The 15,295-nt window shown below is 40.8% G+C and overlaps 1 protein-coding gene across 1 annotated transcript in view; it reads left to right on the top strand.

Annotated features, from left to right (window-relative positions):
- TAOK1 (TAO kinase 1) overlaps positions 1-15,295 on the top strand; it is a 144,154-nt gene that overhangs the window by 47,433 nt on the left and 81,426 nt on the right. Inside the window, exon 2 of the mRNA XM_055129847.1 lies at positions 12,204-12,425. Within this exon, the coding sequence (XP_054985822.1) occupies positions 12,294-12,425 (132 nt within the window). The 5' untranslated portion in view covers positions 12,204-12,293. The remainder of the gene's footprint in view (positions 1-12,203; positions 12,426-15,295) is intronic.

Raw genomic sequence — 15,295 nt, 5'->3', positions numbered from 1 at the left:
TTACCTGCTCCAGCCCTAAGGAAATTTGATGATTTATAGAAGAGAAATGAATGCTATTAACTCAAGCCAAACAGTATAATGGTGTATTTCATAGATTTCAAACTTTAGAATGTTTTTGTTTTATGTTTTAGTTTTACTCTTTTAAAACAAGTTTTGAAGAAATATACTTAAAAATAGTTTTTCTTTCCCTGCCCTTTGTTGTTGTTAAAGTTGTGATAACTGGAAGGTCATATTCATGCCTGCCTGAAATACTTGCACACTTGCTTGTGTTGCTCACCAGAATTTTCACGCCTTTGCAGTACATGCTTCCCCATGGAGGCACACAAGTTACAGTATATTGCTCACTTGGGCTACAGCTATATTCATATGTTTTAGTTGTGATGATTACTGGAGATCAAACCCCTATTTGTAGTGCTACATATACCTGGATTCTATGCAACCAGAGATTTTTTGCAGTGCTGGGAATCATAGACCACATATCCATTGGGCTTAAACTGTACAACTGCCTGAACTGTACTTGGTACATATGGAACATTGGGTATTTGAACTCATGACTGTAGGCTTACAGACAGGTGATCTACGCCGCTTCAAAGGGGCCCAATTTCACCTTTTCTGTTGGGCACGGCCCTGAAACAAAAGTATTTCTGATACTGTATTTTTCAGTTATAATATTTCCAATTATTTTCTTGCTTTTTTGTGTTTATTTTGGAGTCACACCGAGCTGTGTGCAGAGGGTCCACTCTTGCAGTGTTTAGGGAATCTTGTACTGGGGGTCAAGTGTGAGCCTTTTGTATGCAAAACATTTACTAGCTCTTTGAGTTATCTCTCCGATCCAGTGTTATTATTCCTTTCTTCTTTTTTTTAAGTTTGTGTTTCTCTGCTAAAATCTTGTGTCTGTTTATTGTAAGTGTGCTATTATTTCATTAATTATGGTTGTAATAACTACTTGAAGTCTTTTTTGTTTGGTTCATTTTGATTTTGGGGCCACAATCTTCAGTGCTCAGGGCTTACTCCTGCTCTGCAATCAGCGATCACTCACTCTTGGCAAGGCTCAGGGGACCACATGTGGTGCCTGGGGATCAACCCCAAGTTGACTGAATTTAAGCCCTCTACCCACTGTACTATTGCTCTGGCCCAGGGGACCTCTTTTTCTTTGACAATTTGCTACATTTACCAGTTTTGTTTATTTATATTGTTTATTTGTATCTTGCATGTAGAGTAATTTTGGATTGTATTCTGGACATTTTCAGTATTGTCATTTGAGGTTTTTAAATATTTTCTCTGAAAAATGTTGATTCGTTTGTTTTACCAGCTTAAATGGGAAGTCTGTCTCACTTTCTTTAGGTGTCATTTCTAATCTCAGCTCATTTTTCAAAATCCTTGCTCTTGGGGCTGGAGCGATAGCATAACGGGTAAGGCATTTGCTTGCACGCGGCTGACCTGGGTTTGATTCTCAGCATCTTCTATGGTCCCCTGAGCACTGCCAGGTGTGACCCAAAAAGGGAAAAAAAAAAAATCTTTGCTCTTGATTTGTCTGGGCTTAAAGCAGAACTTTGTCTGTCATCTTGGACTTCAGGCTCAACGAGACCTGGAAACAAAATCACTGTCTGCCTCCTCTAATCTCTGGCACCCCAGGGATCAAACCCAGATGACCCACCCTACCCGCACCAGATAAATACCTCATCGGCTGACCTCCACTACCTCCACTACCCAGCCACTGCCACGCTCCAGGCCGCTTTTCAGACACACCATATTTGATGGGTTTCAAATATGATGTGAACCATGGGAACACCTGTAAGGGCGATTGGAGGCCACCCTAAAAGCCTCTATCCCTCTCGGAGAGCCCGGCAAGCTACCCTTGGCATATTTGATATGCCAAAAACAGTAACAACAATGGGCCTCATTTGCCTGACACCAAAAGAGCCTTCAATACGGCAGCGTTAAGAAGGAAGAGCAAGGGAAGGCTGATAAAATCTCAGGGACGAACTAGATTGCCAAAAAAGAAGGACTAAAATGACTGTACTTTCAACGCATGTTCGCTGGCATCAGAAGCATTCATCGAGGACCTGATGGTGCAAGTACAGGTGATCAAGTACGACATCATTGGTTTGACCGAAACAAGAAGGCATTGATCACATCACACCATTTTCGACACTGGAGAAGAACTGTTCCTCGGAACATGCTACAGCAGAGGAGTTGGTGGCATTGGTGTCCTTGTCAACACAAACTGTGCCATGAGCATTGATTCATTCGAATGCCTAACAACCTGAATTTGGACGATTACACTTGAATAGATGTAGCTCACTGCCGGCAGTTTCTATCTTCGTCATCTATGCACAAACATCCAACTACGATGAAGAAGAAATTGAGAAAGTTCTACATGGAGCTAGAGAAGTTCTATAAGGAAGACCACACCTTCTACAAGATCATTGTCGGTGATTTTAATGCCAAGATAGGATGAGAAGGTCTCCCGAAGAACTCCACATTGGGACCCAGGGCCTTGAATGGAATGAACAGGGTGAGAGACTGTCAGAGTTCATCATGTCAACCAAGACCATCCATGGTAACTCACAGTTCCAGAAGGCCGTATCTAAATGTTGGACATGGGAGTCTCCCAGTGGAAAGTTCCACAATGAAACTGACCACATCATATTCAATTGTAGGTTTTGCATGACTGATGTCGCTGTTGTTCCAAAATTCCAAACGGGATCGACCATCTCCTTCGTGCAAAATTCTACTTCACAGAGCAGGGAGAAAGGACTGCAAAGTTTAAGTTTAGGAAGAGAACTCCCAGAATGACCACCAACTGGGAGCTCTTTAGCACTATTGCAGCAATGTGGGAAAATGCCGTCGTTGACAACATTGATGAGGAATATGATCGACTGGTTCAGCACCTCCATTGACTGCGAGGAATGCCGAGAATGGGAAAGCCACAGACACCTGTCTTCGGAAACTCTCGAGCTCATTCGCCAACGTGGTTTGGCATGAGCCTCAGGCAATCACAAGTTAACGTCCGAGCTCGCAAAATTGTGCAGAGAAGCAATAAAGGAAGACTTCAAAGGGAGAAGAGCAACAGTGTTGGCCGATGCAGCAGAAGCTGGGAAAAGTATTCTCAACATTCACCTATTCTTTGCCAACTACAAGACCAAGATGACTGTCCTCCGACGTCCTGATGGATTTATCACATCTTCTAGAAGGGCAATGGAGAGGATTATTCACAACTTCTACTCGGATCTCTTCGACAGCCATGTCCACCAACCAAATTCCTCAGGATAGATAAGTCGTTCCCAATGTCCTCCGTTCCGAAATCTGACACGCCATTTCGTCGGTAAAGATGCATACAGCACCTGGTCCAGACAAGGTCAGACCCAAATACCTGAAGAATTTGCCACCAGTACTCGTCAATACACTGGCTTGGCTCTTAACAAGCTACCTGTCCGTATGCAAGATTCCGTCCCAGTGGAAAACCAGCAGGACCGTTCTGTTATATAAGAAGAGAGACATCCACGACATCGGCAACTATCCCCCAATCTGCCTGTTGTCCATCATCTACAAGTTGTTCACTCAAGTCATCCTAAATAAAACAGGCAGAACACTAGATGAAGAACAACCATGCGAGCAAGCCGGGTTCTTGCAGGATTCAGCACGATGGACTATATCCACACAGTGACCAGACTCATTGAAGTTTCCTGAGATACCATGATTCTGCTCTGTCTAACGTTCATTGATTTAAAGAAGGCCTTCGATTCTGTTGAGACTGAAGCGGTCATAGAAGCCCTAGCCATACAGGTGTTCAAACTCAGTACATCAAGATCCTCCATGAGCTGTATTACGGATTCACCACCAGAATCTCACCATTCTACAAGGAAGTGAACATCGACCTAAAGAGAGGGGTTCGACAGAGTGATATAATTTCACCAAAACTCTTCAGTGCCACCCTCGAGAACATCATGCAACGACTGGAATGGGAAGGAATGGGAGTGAAGATAGATAGTTGGCAACTACACCACCTCCACTTTGCTGATGACATCATTCTCATAACGCCAAACATTAGCCAAGTGGCACAAATGCTGGCTGACTTTGCGAGTGTGGGAAAGTCGGACTGCAACTGAATCTCACCAAAACAATGTTCATGAAAAATGAACTAGTCCCCGACGTTCCATTTGCTCTCAACAGAATGAACATCACCGAATGTAGCAGCTATGTGTACCTGGGACGAGAACTCAACATGAGGAACAACTTGGTGCCAGAAGTGCACAGGAAGAAGAGAGCAGTGTGGAATGCCTTTAAGAGTGTCGAAGAAGTGGTTGTCTGGGCTTGTGTTGTATACCTTAGTTTAATTCTCTTTAGTGTAGCCTTTGCTATAGTCTTTTTTTTGTTATTGTTGCTTGATTTGGTTTTTTGTTTGCTTGTTTTTGTATTTGGGCAACACCCACAGGGGAGCTCAGGGTTAACTCCTGGCTCTGTTCTCAGGAATCACTCCTGAATACTGAGGACTCAAGGGATCATATGGGTTGCCAGGGGATCACCTGGGTCGACTGTTTGCAAGGCAAATTTTACTAGTGCACTACTGTACTGTCGCTATAGTCTCTTAATAAAAGCACAAATCAGTATTCTGGATTATATTCAGAGTCAGGAGTCGTCTTCTATTATAATTCTTCATGAGAGAGAGATTGGGAGCGAGCAAGAGAGAATCCACTATATCAAAATATTAACCTTTCAATACATACGTATACCTTGTTTCTAAGTTTATCACATATAACTTTGATTTTAAAGTTGTTAATTAGCTATAATTTGCATATATATAAAGTGTATCCATGGTTTGAGGGGCTGGGAGTGATGAGTGGGTAAGGCAGTTGCCTTGCATGCAGTCAGCCCTGGTGTGATCCTGGCATCCCATATAGTGCCTGATCCCCCAGGAATGATTTCTGAGTGCAGAACCAGGGGTAGCCCCTGAAAATTTCTAGTTGGCAAATCCAAAAAAGTATATAGTGTGAGTTGTGACATTTGTGTGATTCATGGTCCCTACTAAGATATGGAACATTTTACCATCTTCAGAGTTCTTGTGGGCCCTTTTATAGTTTCTCTTTTCTCTTCCCCTACTAACCCCAGGCAGTCATGGAATTACTTTAAACTAGTTTTGTCTATTTGTGAATTTATCAGGTTATCAGTATGTACTCTTTTTGATTTTTGTTTTGGGGCCACCCCCAGTGTTCAGGGCTTACTCTTGGCTCTATATTCAGAGGTCACCTCTGGCAGTACTTGGGTAACGATGTGGGGTGCCAGAGATTGAACCCGGGTCAGCCATGTTCAAGGCAAGTTCTTTATCTTCTGAACTATCACTCCAGCCCAATAGTGTATACTCCAATATTTCTCGCTTCTTGTGCTAAACAGAATGCTTATATTTTTCTGTGCTTCTTCCTGGGTCAGTTTATTCTTTATTGCTGAGATTAATATTTCATTATACCATAAATCTAATATACATTTATTTGTTGATATATAATTATATGTTGTTCAGTTTGGGATTGTTATGACTAAAGCTATTATATACAAGGCCTCTTTTTTGTGCCTATGTTTTCATTGCTTTTGAATAAGCGATAATTAGTTAAGGAATTGCTCTATCAAGTAATAAATGTTTTTTGACTTGATAAGCACTTAATGATGTTTCTAAAATGATTATACTATTCTTATACTCTAGTTAGCAATATAATGATTTCTGTTTTTTCCACATATTTACTAACTTCTTTATGTACAGTGTTGTATATTGTGATATTTAATTACAGTTTTAATTTGCATTTCTCTGGAGACTTATGTTAAACATCATAGATTTGCTATCCTATCTTTTTGAGTGTAGTGTTTGTTCAAATTTTGCCTCTTAAAAAATAGTTAAAGGGCTGGAGAGATAGTATAGTAGATAGGGTGCTTGCCTTGCATGCAGTCAACCTGGATTCTATCCCTGTTTGGAATCCCATATGGTTCTCCAAGCACCACCAGGAGTAATTTCTGAGTGCAGAGCCAGGATCTGCCCCTGAGCATTGCTGGGTGTGGTTCTTCCCCCCAGTCCCCCAAAAAGAAAAAGTGGCCAGAGCAATGGCACAGCATTCAGGCACTTGTTTTGCATGTGTCAATCCTGGGTTCAATCCCTGGCACCACATATGGTCACCAGAGCATCACCGGGAGTCATCCCTTAGCATAGAGCCAGGTGCAAGCCCTGGGCACACTGGATGTGACCCAAGAAAGCAGAACAGTTTTTTTTGGGTTTTTTTTTTTTTTAAAGATTTGTTTTTCCTTAGTATTGTGTTTGAGTTTTGTTTTTTGTTTTTGACTACACCTAACAGTGCTTAGGTGTAGCCAAACACTTCTGGCTTTGTTCTTGAGGTTACTCCTGATAGTGCTTGGGGGTCTGTGTGGTATCAGCGATCAAACCCAGACTTCTCTGCATATAAAGCTTGCACATAACCTGTTGAGCTATCTCTCTGGCCCTTGAGTTCTTTATGTATTCTGGATATAAATCCTTTTTTCAGAAATACTTATTTTGAATATTTTCTCGTAGTGTGTTAAATCATACATATATTAAAACTTTATTACAAGGGCCTTAATATCTTGTGCATTTTTGTTATATGCAAGTAAATTTGTGGGTTTGGGCTGTCATTTCATAGTTAACTTTTTAAGTAAGGACATGAACAGCCATTAAAAATGATTGACTATCTAGCACTACTGGGTGCAGCATCACTGTATTACGAGGCCCAAGCATTGGATCATATGCACAACCAGTGAACTATCACTGGGAGTGGTTTTCATTACCTCTCTGCTCTGCATGGGAGAGCTCCCCTTTCCCCCAAAAAAATAGAATGGTTGAATAGAGTAAAATTATTTTAGTAATTATAAAATATTTTATTCTATTATTGTAAATAGAACAGCCGTACATCTTTAACTATTTTTATTGGTTTTCAATAATATAGGATAAAGAATTTTTGCTTCATCAGTCAGTATACAGTATGAAGTTTTATCTTCCAAAGATTAGTAGTGTGCATATGTTTCTTTAAATCTCTACTAATAGATGGTAATATGTAATATGTTTCAGTTAATTGGAGTTTTTGTGTGGCCCTTTTATTTTTATTTTGGGGGACTCATACCCAGCTTGCTCAGGGCTTACTCCTTATTCTGTGCTCAGGAATTACTCCTGGCAGTTCTTAAAGAACCATATGTGGTACAGGGAATTAAACCTCAGGGGTGAGGGGGTGGAGTGGACCTGTGTGCAAGACAAAGATCTAAACCCCTGTACTCTTTCACCAGCTCTTTAAATTGACACATAAGATTTGGTTTGGTTTTGTGGTTTTGTTTAGTTTTGTTTTATTACATGATCTTTTACCATTGATGCCTGCTTGTACCACCTGTGGCTCACACTTGACTGTGGTTTAATTAATACAAATTGCAGCATTGGCATTACATTAAGTGGTATCTAGTAATAACACCACCACCACCACCACCACCCCATCCCCGTGTTTGGTTCACGTCAGGCTGTGCTCAAGACTTAACTTCTGGTTCTGTGCTCAGGGATCACTCCCGGTGAGGCTCATGGTACCACATGGAGTACTCAGGCTTGAATCTGGGTCAGCTGCACACTTGGGAAAAATAGGAAAACAAGGGTGTCACTGAAATATATTTCTGAGCAACTCAGTTTACTCAAACAAAGAAAGTAACTTACTGATGGTGATAGTGGGTAATGGAGATTTTATTTATAGTGCTTGAAGAAGTGTATCAGTAGAAAATAAAATTGTTTAAGACAATTAATCTTTCATTGAAAAGAGTTGTTCAAAGCCTTGACATTGAGATCAGCATTAATAGTGAATTTAAAAATAAGAAATGGTATTGAGTGATTTCACTTGTCACTTGGTAAATCAAAAGAAGTTACTTGTATTGCTTATTTTTACGTTTGGAGAATCTATGTCAAAAGAAGGGACCTGGGGGTTGGAGCGATAGCGTAGCGGGTAGGGCGTTTGCCTTGCACGAGGCCAACCTGGGTTCGAATCCCAGCATCCCATATGGTCCCCTAGCACCGCCAGGAGTAATTCCTGAGTGCATGAGCCAGGAGTAAAACCCTGTGCATCGCCAGGTGTGACCCAAAAAGGAAAAAAAAAAAAAACAAGGGACCTAAAAACTGACTTTTATCTATAATCTGTAGTCAGCAACTAAAGTGGATAAAATAAATTTTACAAGCACTAATTCAGTATCACTTGTAGTGGAATTTGCTAAGATGTGTTATAGTTGGTGATGATGCATCAAGATAGGGCCAGGGAGATAATTCGGGTTATGGAGCACCTGTCTAGCATGTGTAAGGCTCTGTGTTCTTTTATCTTTGGCACTGCAAGCCCTTCTCCTCCCAGCATGTGCATACCCATTTACACACAGAAGATAAAAACTTAGGAGGATAAGCTTAACAAATTTTTTTTTTTAACTTAATTGGTATCATATCTATGAAATGTCTTGGCTGTTGCAGGACTTATTCTCTAGCCCTATGATACACCACAAGGGCTGACAGTGATTAGTAGTATTATGTGATTGGCAATAAAGTAGCAGAGATTAAGTTATTTTGAAGGTTGGGTTAGGGAGACCTAACCACAGAATTCTCGAGAGGGGCCACCTCTCGACATTTAGAGGTGTCTATTATTAAACATTAATAGAACAACTGTTTAATGCTATCAGCAGCTTTGGATTTTATTTTTGCTGTATAGTTAATTATTCCTGTTTTTGTTCGTTTTGTTTTGGGACCACACCCAGCTGTGCTCAGGGTTTACTCTTGATTCTGCTCAGGGGTCACTCCTGGCAGTGCTTGGGGGTACCATATGGGATGCCAGGGATCGAACCTGGGTTGGCTGTATGCAAAACAAGCACCCTATCCATTCTGCTCTATTCAGCTTAAAATGAAAAAATCAAAGTAGTGCTTATGTTTGAAAAGTGTTCTGCAGTAAAGCCATTTGACAGCACCTAATATTTGAATTAAAAGTAATGTGAGTCAAAGTATAAGAAGCTTTTTACTTTTAATGCTTCAAAAGCTAAAACAAGTAAAATTTCCATCCTCACATAATTTGCAGTATATGTATTTTATGAGTTCAAACTGCAGTTTCATCATCTCTTTGGATTTTAGCTTAGATATAAAGGAATATTTCATATTTGGGTATTCATTTAACTGCAATTAATTTCTACCAAGTTTTCAATTGAATGTGTAATATGCTGTGTAATTCTATACAAGAATCTAATAGAATTCTACAGAGACCTGAATGATCACTGTCACTGTCACTGTCATCCCGTTGCTCATCAATTTGCTCCAATGGGCACCAGTAACATCTCCATTGTCAGACTTGTTGTTACTATTTTTGGCATATTGAATATGCCACGGGTAGCTTGCCAGGCTCTGCTGTGCGGGCAGGATACTCTCAATAGTATGCCTGGCTCTCCAAGAGGGACAGAAGAATCGAACATGGTTGACCGCGTGCAAGGCAAACGCCCTATCCGCTGTGCTATCACTGCAGTCCGCCTGAATGATAAATATGCTTAATTAAAATCATAGATACATAGATTCTATTCAGTGTTAATTTACTTATTTAAGGTTTGGGGGCCACAGATGGTGTTAATGCTCAGCGATCACTCCTGGTGGTGCTGGGATTTGAGCCTGAGGTTGGCACATGTAAAGCAAAGCACCTTATTTCCATGTATTTATCTGTCTTTAAAAGTATTCCTCTTGGGCTGGAGCGATAGCACAGTGGGTAGGGCGTTTGCCTTGCACGCGGCTGACCCGGGTTTGATTCCCAGCATCCCATATGGTCCCCCAAGCACCGCCAGGAGTGGTTCCTTAGTGCAAAGCCAGGAGTAACCCCTGAGCATCGCTGGGTGTGACCCAAAAAGGAAAAATAAATAAATAAATAAATAAAAGTGTTCCTCTTATCAGTCTTGTTAACTCTCTGAATGAGAATTGGTCTAGTTAATAGACTGTATTCTCCCCAGTTTTTTAATTTTTTGGGGGGCCCATACTAAAGTGGTGAGTAGCTACTTCCAGCTTAATGTTTGGGACCATGCAGTCTGGAGAATACCCTAATTCATCTCCCCAACATTTTTACTCATTCCCGCCCCCCATCTTTTATTTTTTTACACAGCAGTCATCAGTACTGAAGTCAGAGGGCACTCCCAGTGGTGCTCTTGGGCCATTACGTGACTAAAGATTGGACCTGGGCCATGCTTTCATGTTTTCTGAGCCATTTCCCTGGCCCCACTTCTTTCAGTTTTGTTGATTTTGTTTGGGCTTCACACCCTGCAGAGCTCAGGTTTACTCCTGGCTCTGTGCTCAGGGTTCATTCCCAGTGGGGTTCAGGGGACCATTGTGGTGCTGGGGATCAAACCCAGGTTGATAACTTACAAACCTAATGCCCTACTCACTATAGTACGTATTCTTACCTCCCCTCCATTTTTTTTTAATCACCGTGAGCTATAGTTATAAAACTTTCATGATTGAGCTTCAGTCATACAATGATCGAATACCCATCTCTCCACCAGTGTACATTTTATCATTGTCCCCAGTTTCCTCCCCTCCATTTTTTTTTTTTTTTTTTGCTTTTTGGGTCACACCCAGCGATGCTCAGGGGTTACTCCTGGCTTTGCACTCAGGAACTACTCCTGGCGGTGCTCGGGGGACCATATGGGATGCTGGGGATCGAACCCGGGTCGGCCGCGTGCAAGGCAAACGCCCTACCCGCTGTGCTATCGCTCCAGCCCCCGGTTGTTTCTATGTCTTGACTTTGGTAAAGAGTGTTTTTGTGAACTGGATAGTGCTTGTCTTTTCAGATTAGTGTCTTCATAGCCTTTGCATAAATATTTAGGAGTGGTATTAATACCCATATGATAATTTTAGCTTTTAAGGAGACTTTTTTTTTTCAAAGAGGCGATATCAGTTTTCTTTCCAACAGTGTACAAGAGTTTCTTTTACTCCCTATCTTTATTAACAGCCAGCTCATAGTTCCCATAGTCATTTTTTATATAAGGTGGTATATATCTCATTGTGTTCTTTTATTTGTATTTCTCTAATAAGGACTGACGGCTTTTGGTGTTTTGTTTTTGGTTTTGTTTTTTTTTAATCTTTCCCCCATATATCTTTTTGTTACCTTGTATTTACTTTGGAGAAGTGTCTCAAGTTTTCTGCCCCCACACCCTTCCTTTTTAACTAGTTTGTGTTATATGAGTTCTTTCTTTTGTATACTATTCTCTTTTTTGGATGAATGACATGCAATTCAATTCATTCATAAATTGAATGAATTGCATGTCATTTCCCTTGGTTATGGCAGGCATCATTAACAGGGTAATCAAACAAAAGCAATAAATAGCAGATGATAAGAAGTTACTGGTTATATTGTTTACTTATTGACTAAAACAGATTTTAATGCCATAGTTTATTAAAAATCAGATTTATGCAGAAAAGTAATTGTCTGTACATACACACCGTGAGGGGCGTTACATGTTTTTTCTATAGTCTGTATGTTATAGTATTTTTTCTGTTGATAGATTCACTGCTTTAGAATTAGATAAACCTTTTTGTGTGTAGAGGGGCAAGTGGGTCCACTCCTGATAATACTAAGGGGACAATTTGTGGTGCCAGAGATCCAGTCTGGGTGGCCAAATACAAGGCAAGCAACTTACCTCCTATACTTAGATAAATGTTTAAGTACTGATAAAGAAAACCTTCTAAGACTTTTTTTCTTTAAGAAAAAAGTATATAGTATATATTTATATTCTACAGAAAAGGTATATTTTTTTCCCCTTTCAAAGTACCATGGGTGGTGGTTTTAAGGTTCAGGAATTAATTGTGCTAGTAAAATGTACTGCTTTTTTTTTTCTTTTTTTTTGCTTTTTGGGTCACATCCAGTGATGCTCAGGGGTCACTCCTGGCTCTGCACTCAGGAATTATCCCTGGTAGTGGTCAGGGGATCATATGGGATGCTGGGAATCGAACCCGGGTTGGCCGCGTGCAAGGCAAACACCCTACCCGCTGTGCTATCACACCAGCCCCAAAACGTACTGCTTTTTTAATGACATTTTGGGTTTGAGATAATTTTATCACATGAAATAAATTTGTCAAAAATTATCATGTACTAATTATTCTCAGTAGCTTTTGCTTTTTCCTTACCTTTTTTCCTCTTGTTTCTTTATAATAGTTTATGCCAGCGTGGCTTCATTCATGCAGATGAACCAAGGATTGGGATAGCAGTATAAAATTAGAATCAGACAGCTGACTGCCAAGCAGGATGCCATCAACTAACAGAGCAGGCAGCCTGAAGGATCCTGAAATTGCAGAGCTCTTCTTCAAAGAAGATCCAGAGAAGCTCTTCACAGATCTCAGAGAAATTGGCCATGGAAGCTTTGGAGCCGTGTATTTTGTAAGTGTTAAAGGCTTAATGTCCATGATTAGTATTTACTTAATAACCAGTTTTGGCAGAGTTAAAAAAAAATCATATAAGAGATACAGAGGTCACATAATATATTTATAATCACTTGAATAGGTATGCATATATAATATGAAAGTAGAAAAATTTTTTTAAGTTTTTAGAAAAGGGAAATAGATTGTCTCATCAACTTGGGTTATTGAGAGAATGAATTATTATTTTGCTTTAAATTACAGGTATTTTTCGCACACTGCATTTGCTAAGAAACTTAGGAAGTGCAGTATTATAGAATTAAGTCTTGCAGAATGATGACTTGTTAAAGTCCCAGACAAGTAAAATTTTATTGTTATGGAAATCAAGAATAGTTATTTTTTAGGAGGGGGAAAAAATCCTTTAGGATGTTTAGCAATTTGACACCTGTTACAACATAAATGGCCTGTAGAAACATACATACTAAGTGATAGAAGCTGTACATGTGTATACAAATTTTTCATTTATATACTAGAATAGTCAAATTAAAGAAGTTAACGGGTTATAGTACCTAAGTGGAGGGCAATATGAGTTATTGGTGATGGACATTTTCTGTTGTTTTTTTTTTTCCCTGTTGGTTTTTTTTTTTTATATCCCTAAGACCAAAGGTTTTTTCTTGTGAAAATATTTTATGCCTTAAAAGTAATCAAAATAGTGATTAATCAAGTGTACAGTTTGTATTATTAATTGCTTACAGTGTAATATGACTTTTTTGGGGGGAGTCACATCTGGCTATGCACAGGGGTTACTCCTGGCTGTGCACTCACTCCTGAATTACTTCTGGCAGTGCCCAGGGGGCCATATGGGATGCTGGAAATCAAACCTGGGTCGGGCAGTGTGCAAGGCAGACACCCAACCCACTATGCTATTGCTCCAGCCCCTAATGACTATTTTTAATAGTTATTTATCACTGGCTAGATAAACAGTATGCCAAAAACAGTACCAATAGGTCTCATTCTCCTGACCCTGAAAGAGCCTCCAATAATTGGGAAAGATGAGTAAGGTGAGGCTGCTAAAATCTCAGGGCTGAGTATAATAGAGATTACTGGTGCCTGCTCGAATAAATCGATGAACAACGGGATGACATTGATGCAGTGATACAGTGATTTATCACTGGGGTCAGAGAGATAGTACAGCAGGTAAGTGCTTGCATTGCATGCAGCTGGTGCAGGTTCAATCCCCACTACCCCATATGTTCCCCCAAGCACCTCCAGTAATATAGTAATTCCTGTGTGAAGAATCAGGGGTAAGCCCTGAGGACAGCTGGATGTAACCCCAAAACAAAGCAACACAAATCTGGGGCTGGAGCAACAGTGCAGTGGGTAGGGCATTTGCCTTGCATGCAGCTAACTTAGGTTGGCTCCCCAGCATCCTAAATGGTCACCCAGCACAGCCAGGAGTATAGAGTCTGGCATAAGCCCAAGCACTTCAGGTGTGACCTAAAAACAACAACCAATTTTTAGAAAAAGAAAAGTCATTCAGAAAAGGCTTCATGAACAGTGACTTAGAGAATTCATAGGGCCGGAGTGCTAGTACAGCAGGTAGGATGTTTGCCTTACACATGAAGGAAGGAAGGGAGCTATTTCTCCTCTCCTCATTAAATTGTATATTAGAAAGGTTTATCTATTTCATATTTAAAAATGTACTAGCATAGAATTATTATTACAACTTAAAAGTTATATACTTAAAAAAGTTATTGAAAAAAATTAGCAACTTACTGATTTGCAGTTTAGTGGAATTTCAGTTTAGCTTTATTCATCTGTATGTATGTGGGTAAGACCATCTCCACAATAAAGTTTTTAGAAAGATCTGTGGGTATGTGGGATATAAAGAAACATGGTAAGGGAACAACTATTGGCCAGAGTCATTGGAGCTAGAGAATTTTTTTTTCTATAGGACTGAGCTTACGTTGAATGGGCCCTTGTGACGCTGATGCAGGGAAATTGTCACTCTGGTAATTGGTGTGGTGTTGGCCTGAAAAGTATAATTAATAGGGCCGGAGTGATTAGTACAGTGGGTATGGTGTTTGCCTTGCACACAGCCGACTGAGGTTCAATCCCCGACATTCCATATGGTTCCACAAGCACCACCAGGAGTAATTCCTGAGTGCAGAGCAAGGAGTAACCCTGAGCATCACTGGGTGTGACCCAAAAAGACCCCAAAAAAATTTTTTTAATTCTTCATCATCATCATTATCATCATTGATTGTCGATTTTCTCGAGCAGTCTCAGTAACCTCTCTGTTCGTCTTAGCCCTGAGATTTTAAAAGCTTCTCATTACTTGTCCTTCCCAATGGTGCCGCATTGGAGGCTCTTTTAGGGTCAGGGGAATGAGACTCATCATTGTTACTAATTTTGGCATATGAATACACCACAGGGAGCTTGTCAGGCTCTCCCATACAGGCAGCAAACTCTCGGTAGCTTGCCAGGTTCTCTGAGAAGGAGAACTAGGCTATAGAATGTCGTGCACTTCCAGGAGCTTGGTTTTATAGTCTCTGGATGTTGGCCGTTGATGGTATTACATGAGCCAGAGTGGGGGGATGTAGTTTCTGGGTGTGACCACCTAGCTACTGGAAAATGGGGGATCTGGGCAGAAGAGGCCCAGTCCCGATCCGAGCAGGCTTGGAGATCTCAGCCGTGGGTCCCACACACCTGGGTTCCTCTGCTGGTTCCTTCATGCGTGAGGCTCGTCCGAACGTGTGGAGAGGATCCTTGAGCATGGCTGTGGCTGGGTTCCGGAGGTTTTCAGCTGCAGGAGGCTCTCTTTGGGGTGGAGAGAGAAACTCAAACCACCCCCTCCGAGGGGCCCCGATGAAGACAGCCAGACGCTGGGGC

This window comes from Sorex araneus, chromosome 3 (assembly GCF_027595985.1).
Source record: "Sorex araneus isolate mSorAra2 chromosome 3, mSorAra2.pri, whole genome shotgun sequence".
In the NCBI taxonomy this organism is placed as follows: Eukaryota; Metazoa; Chordata; class Mammalia; order Eulipotyphla; family Soricidae; genus Sorex; species Sorex araneus.
This window is presented reverse-complemented; position numbering and strand designations above follow the sequence as displayed.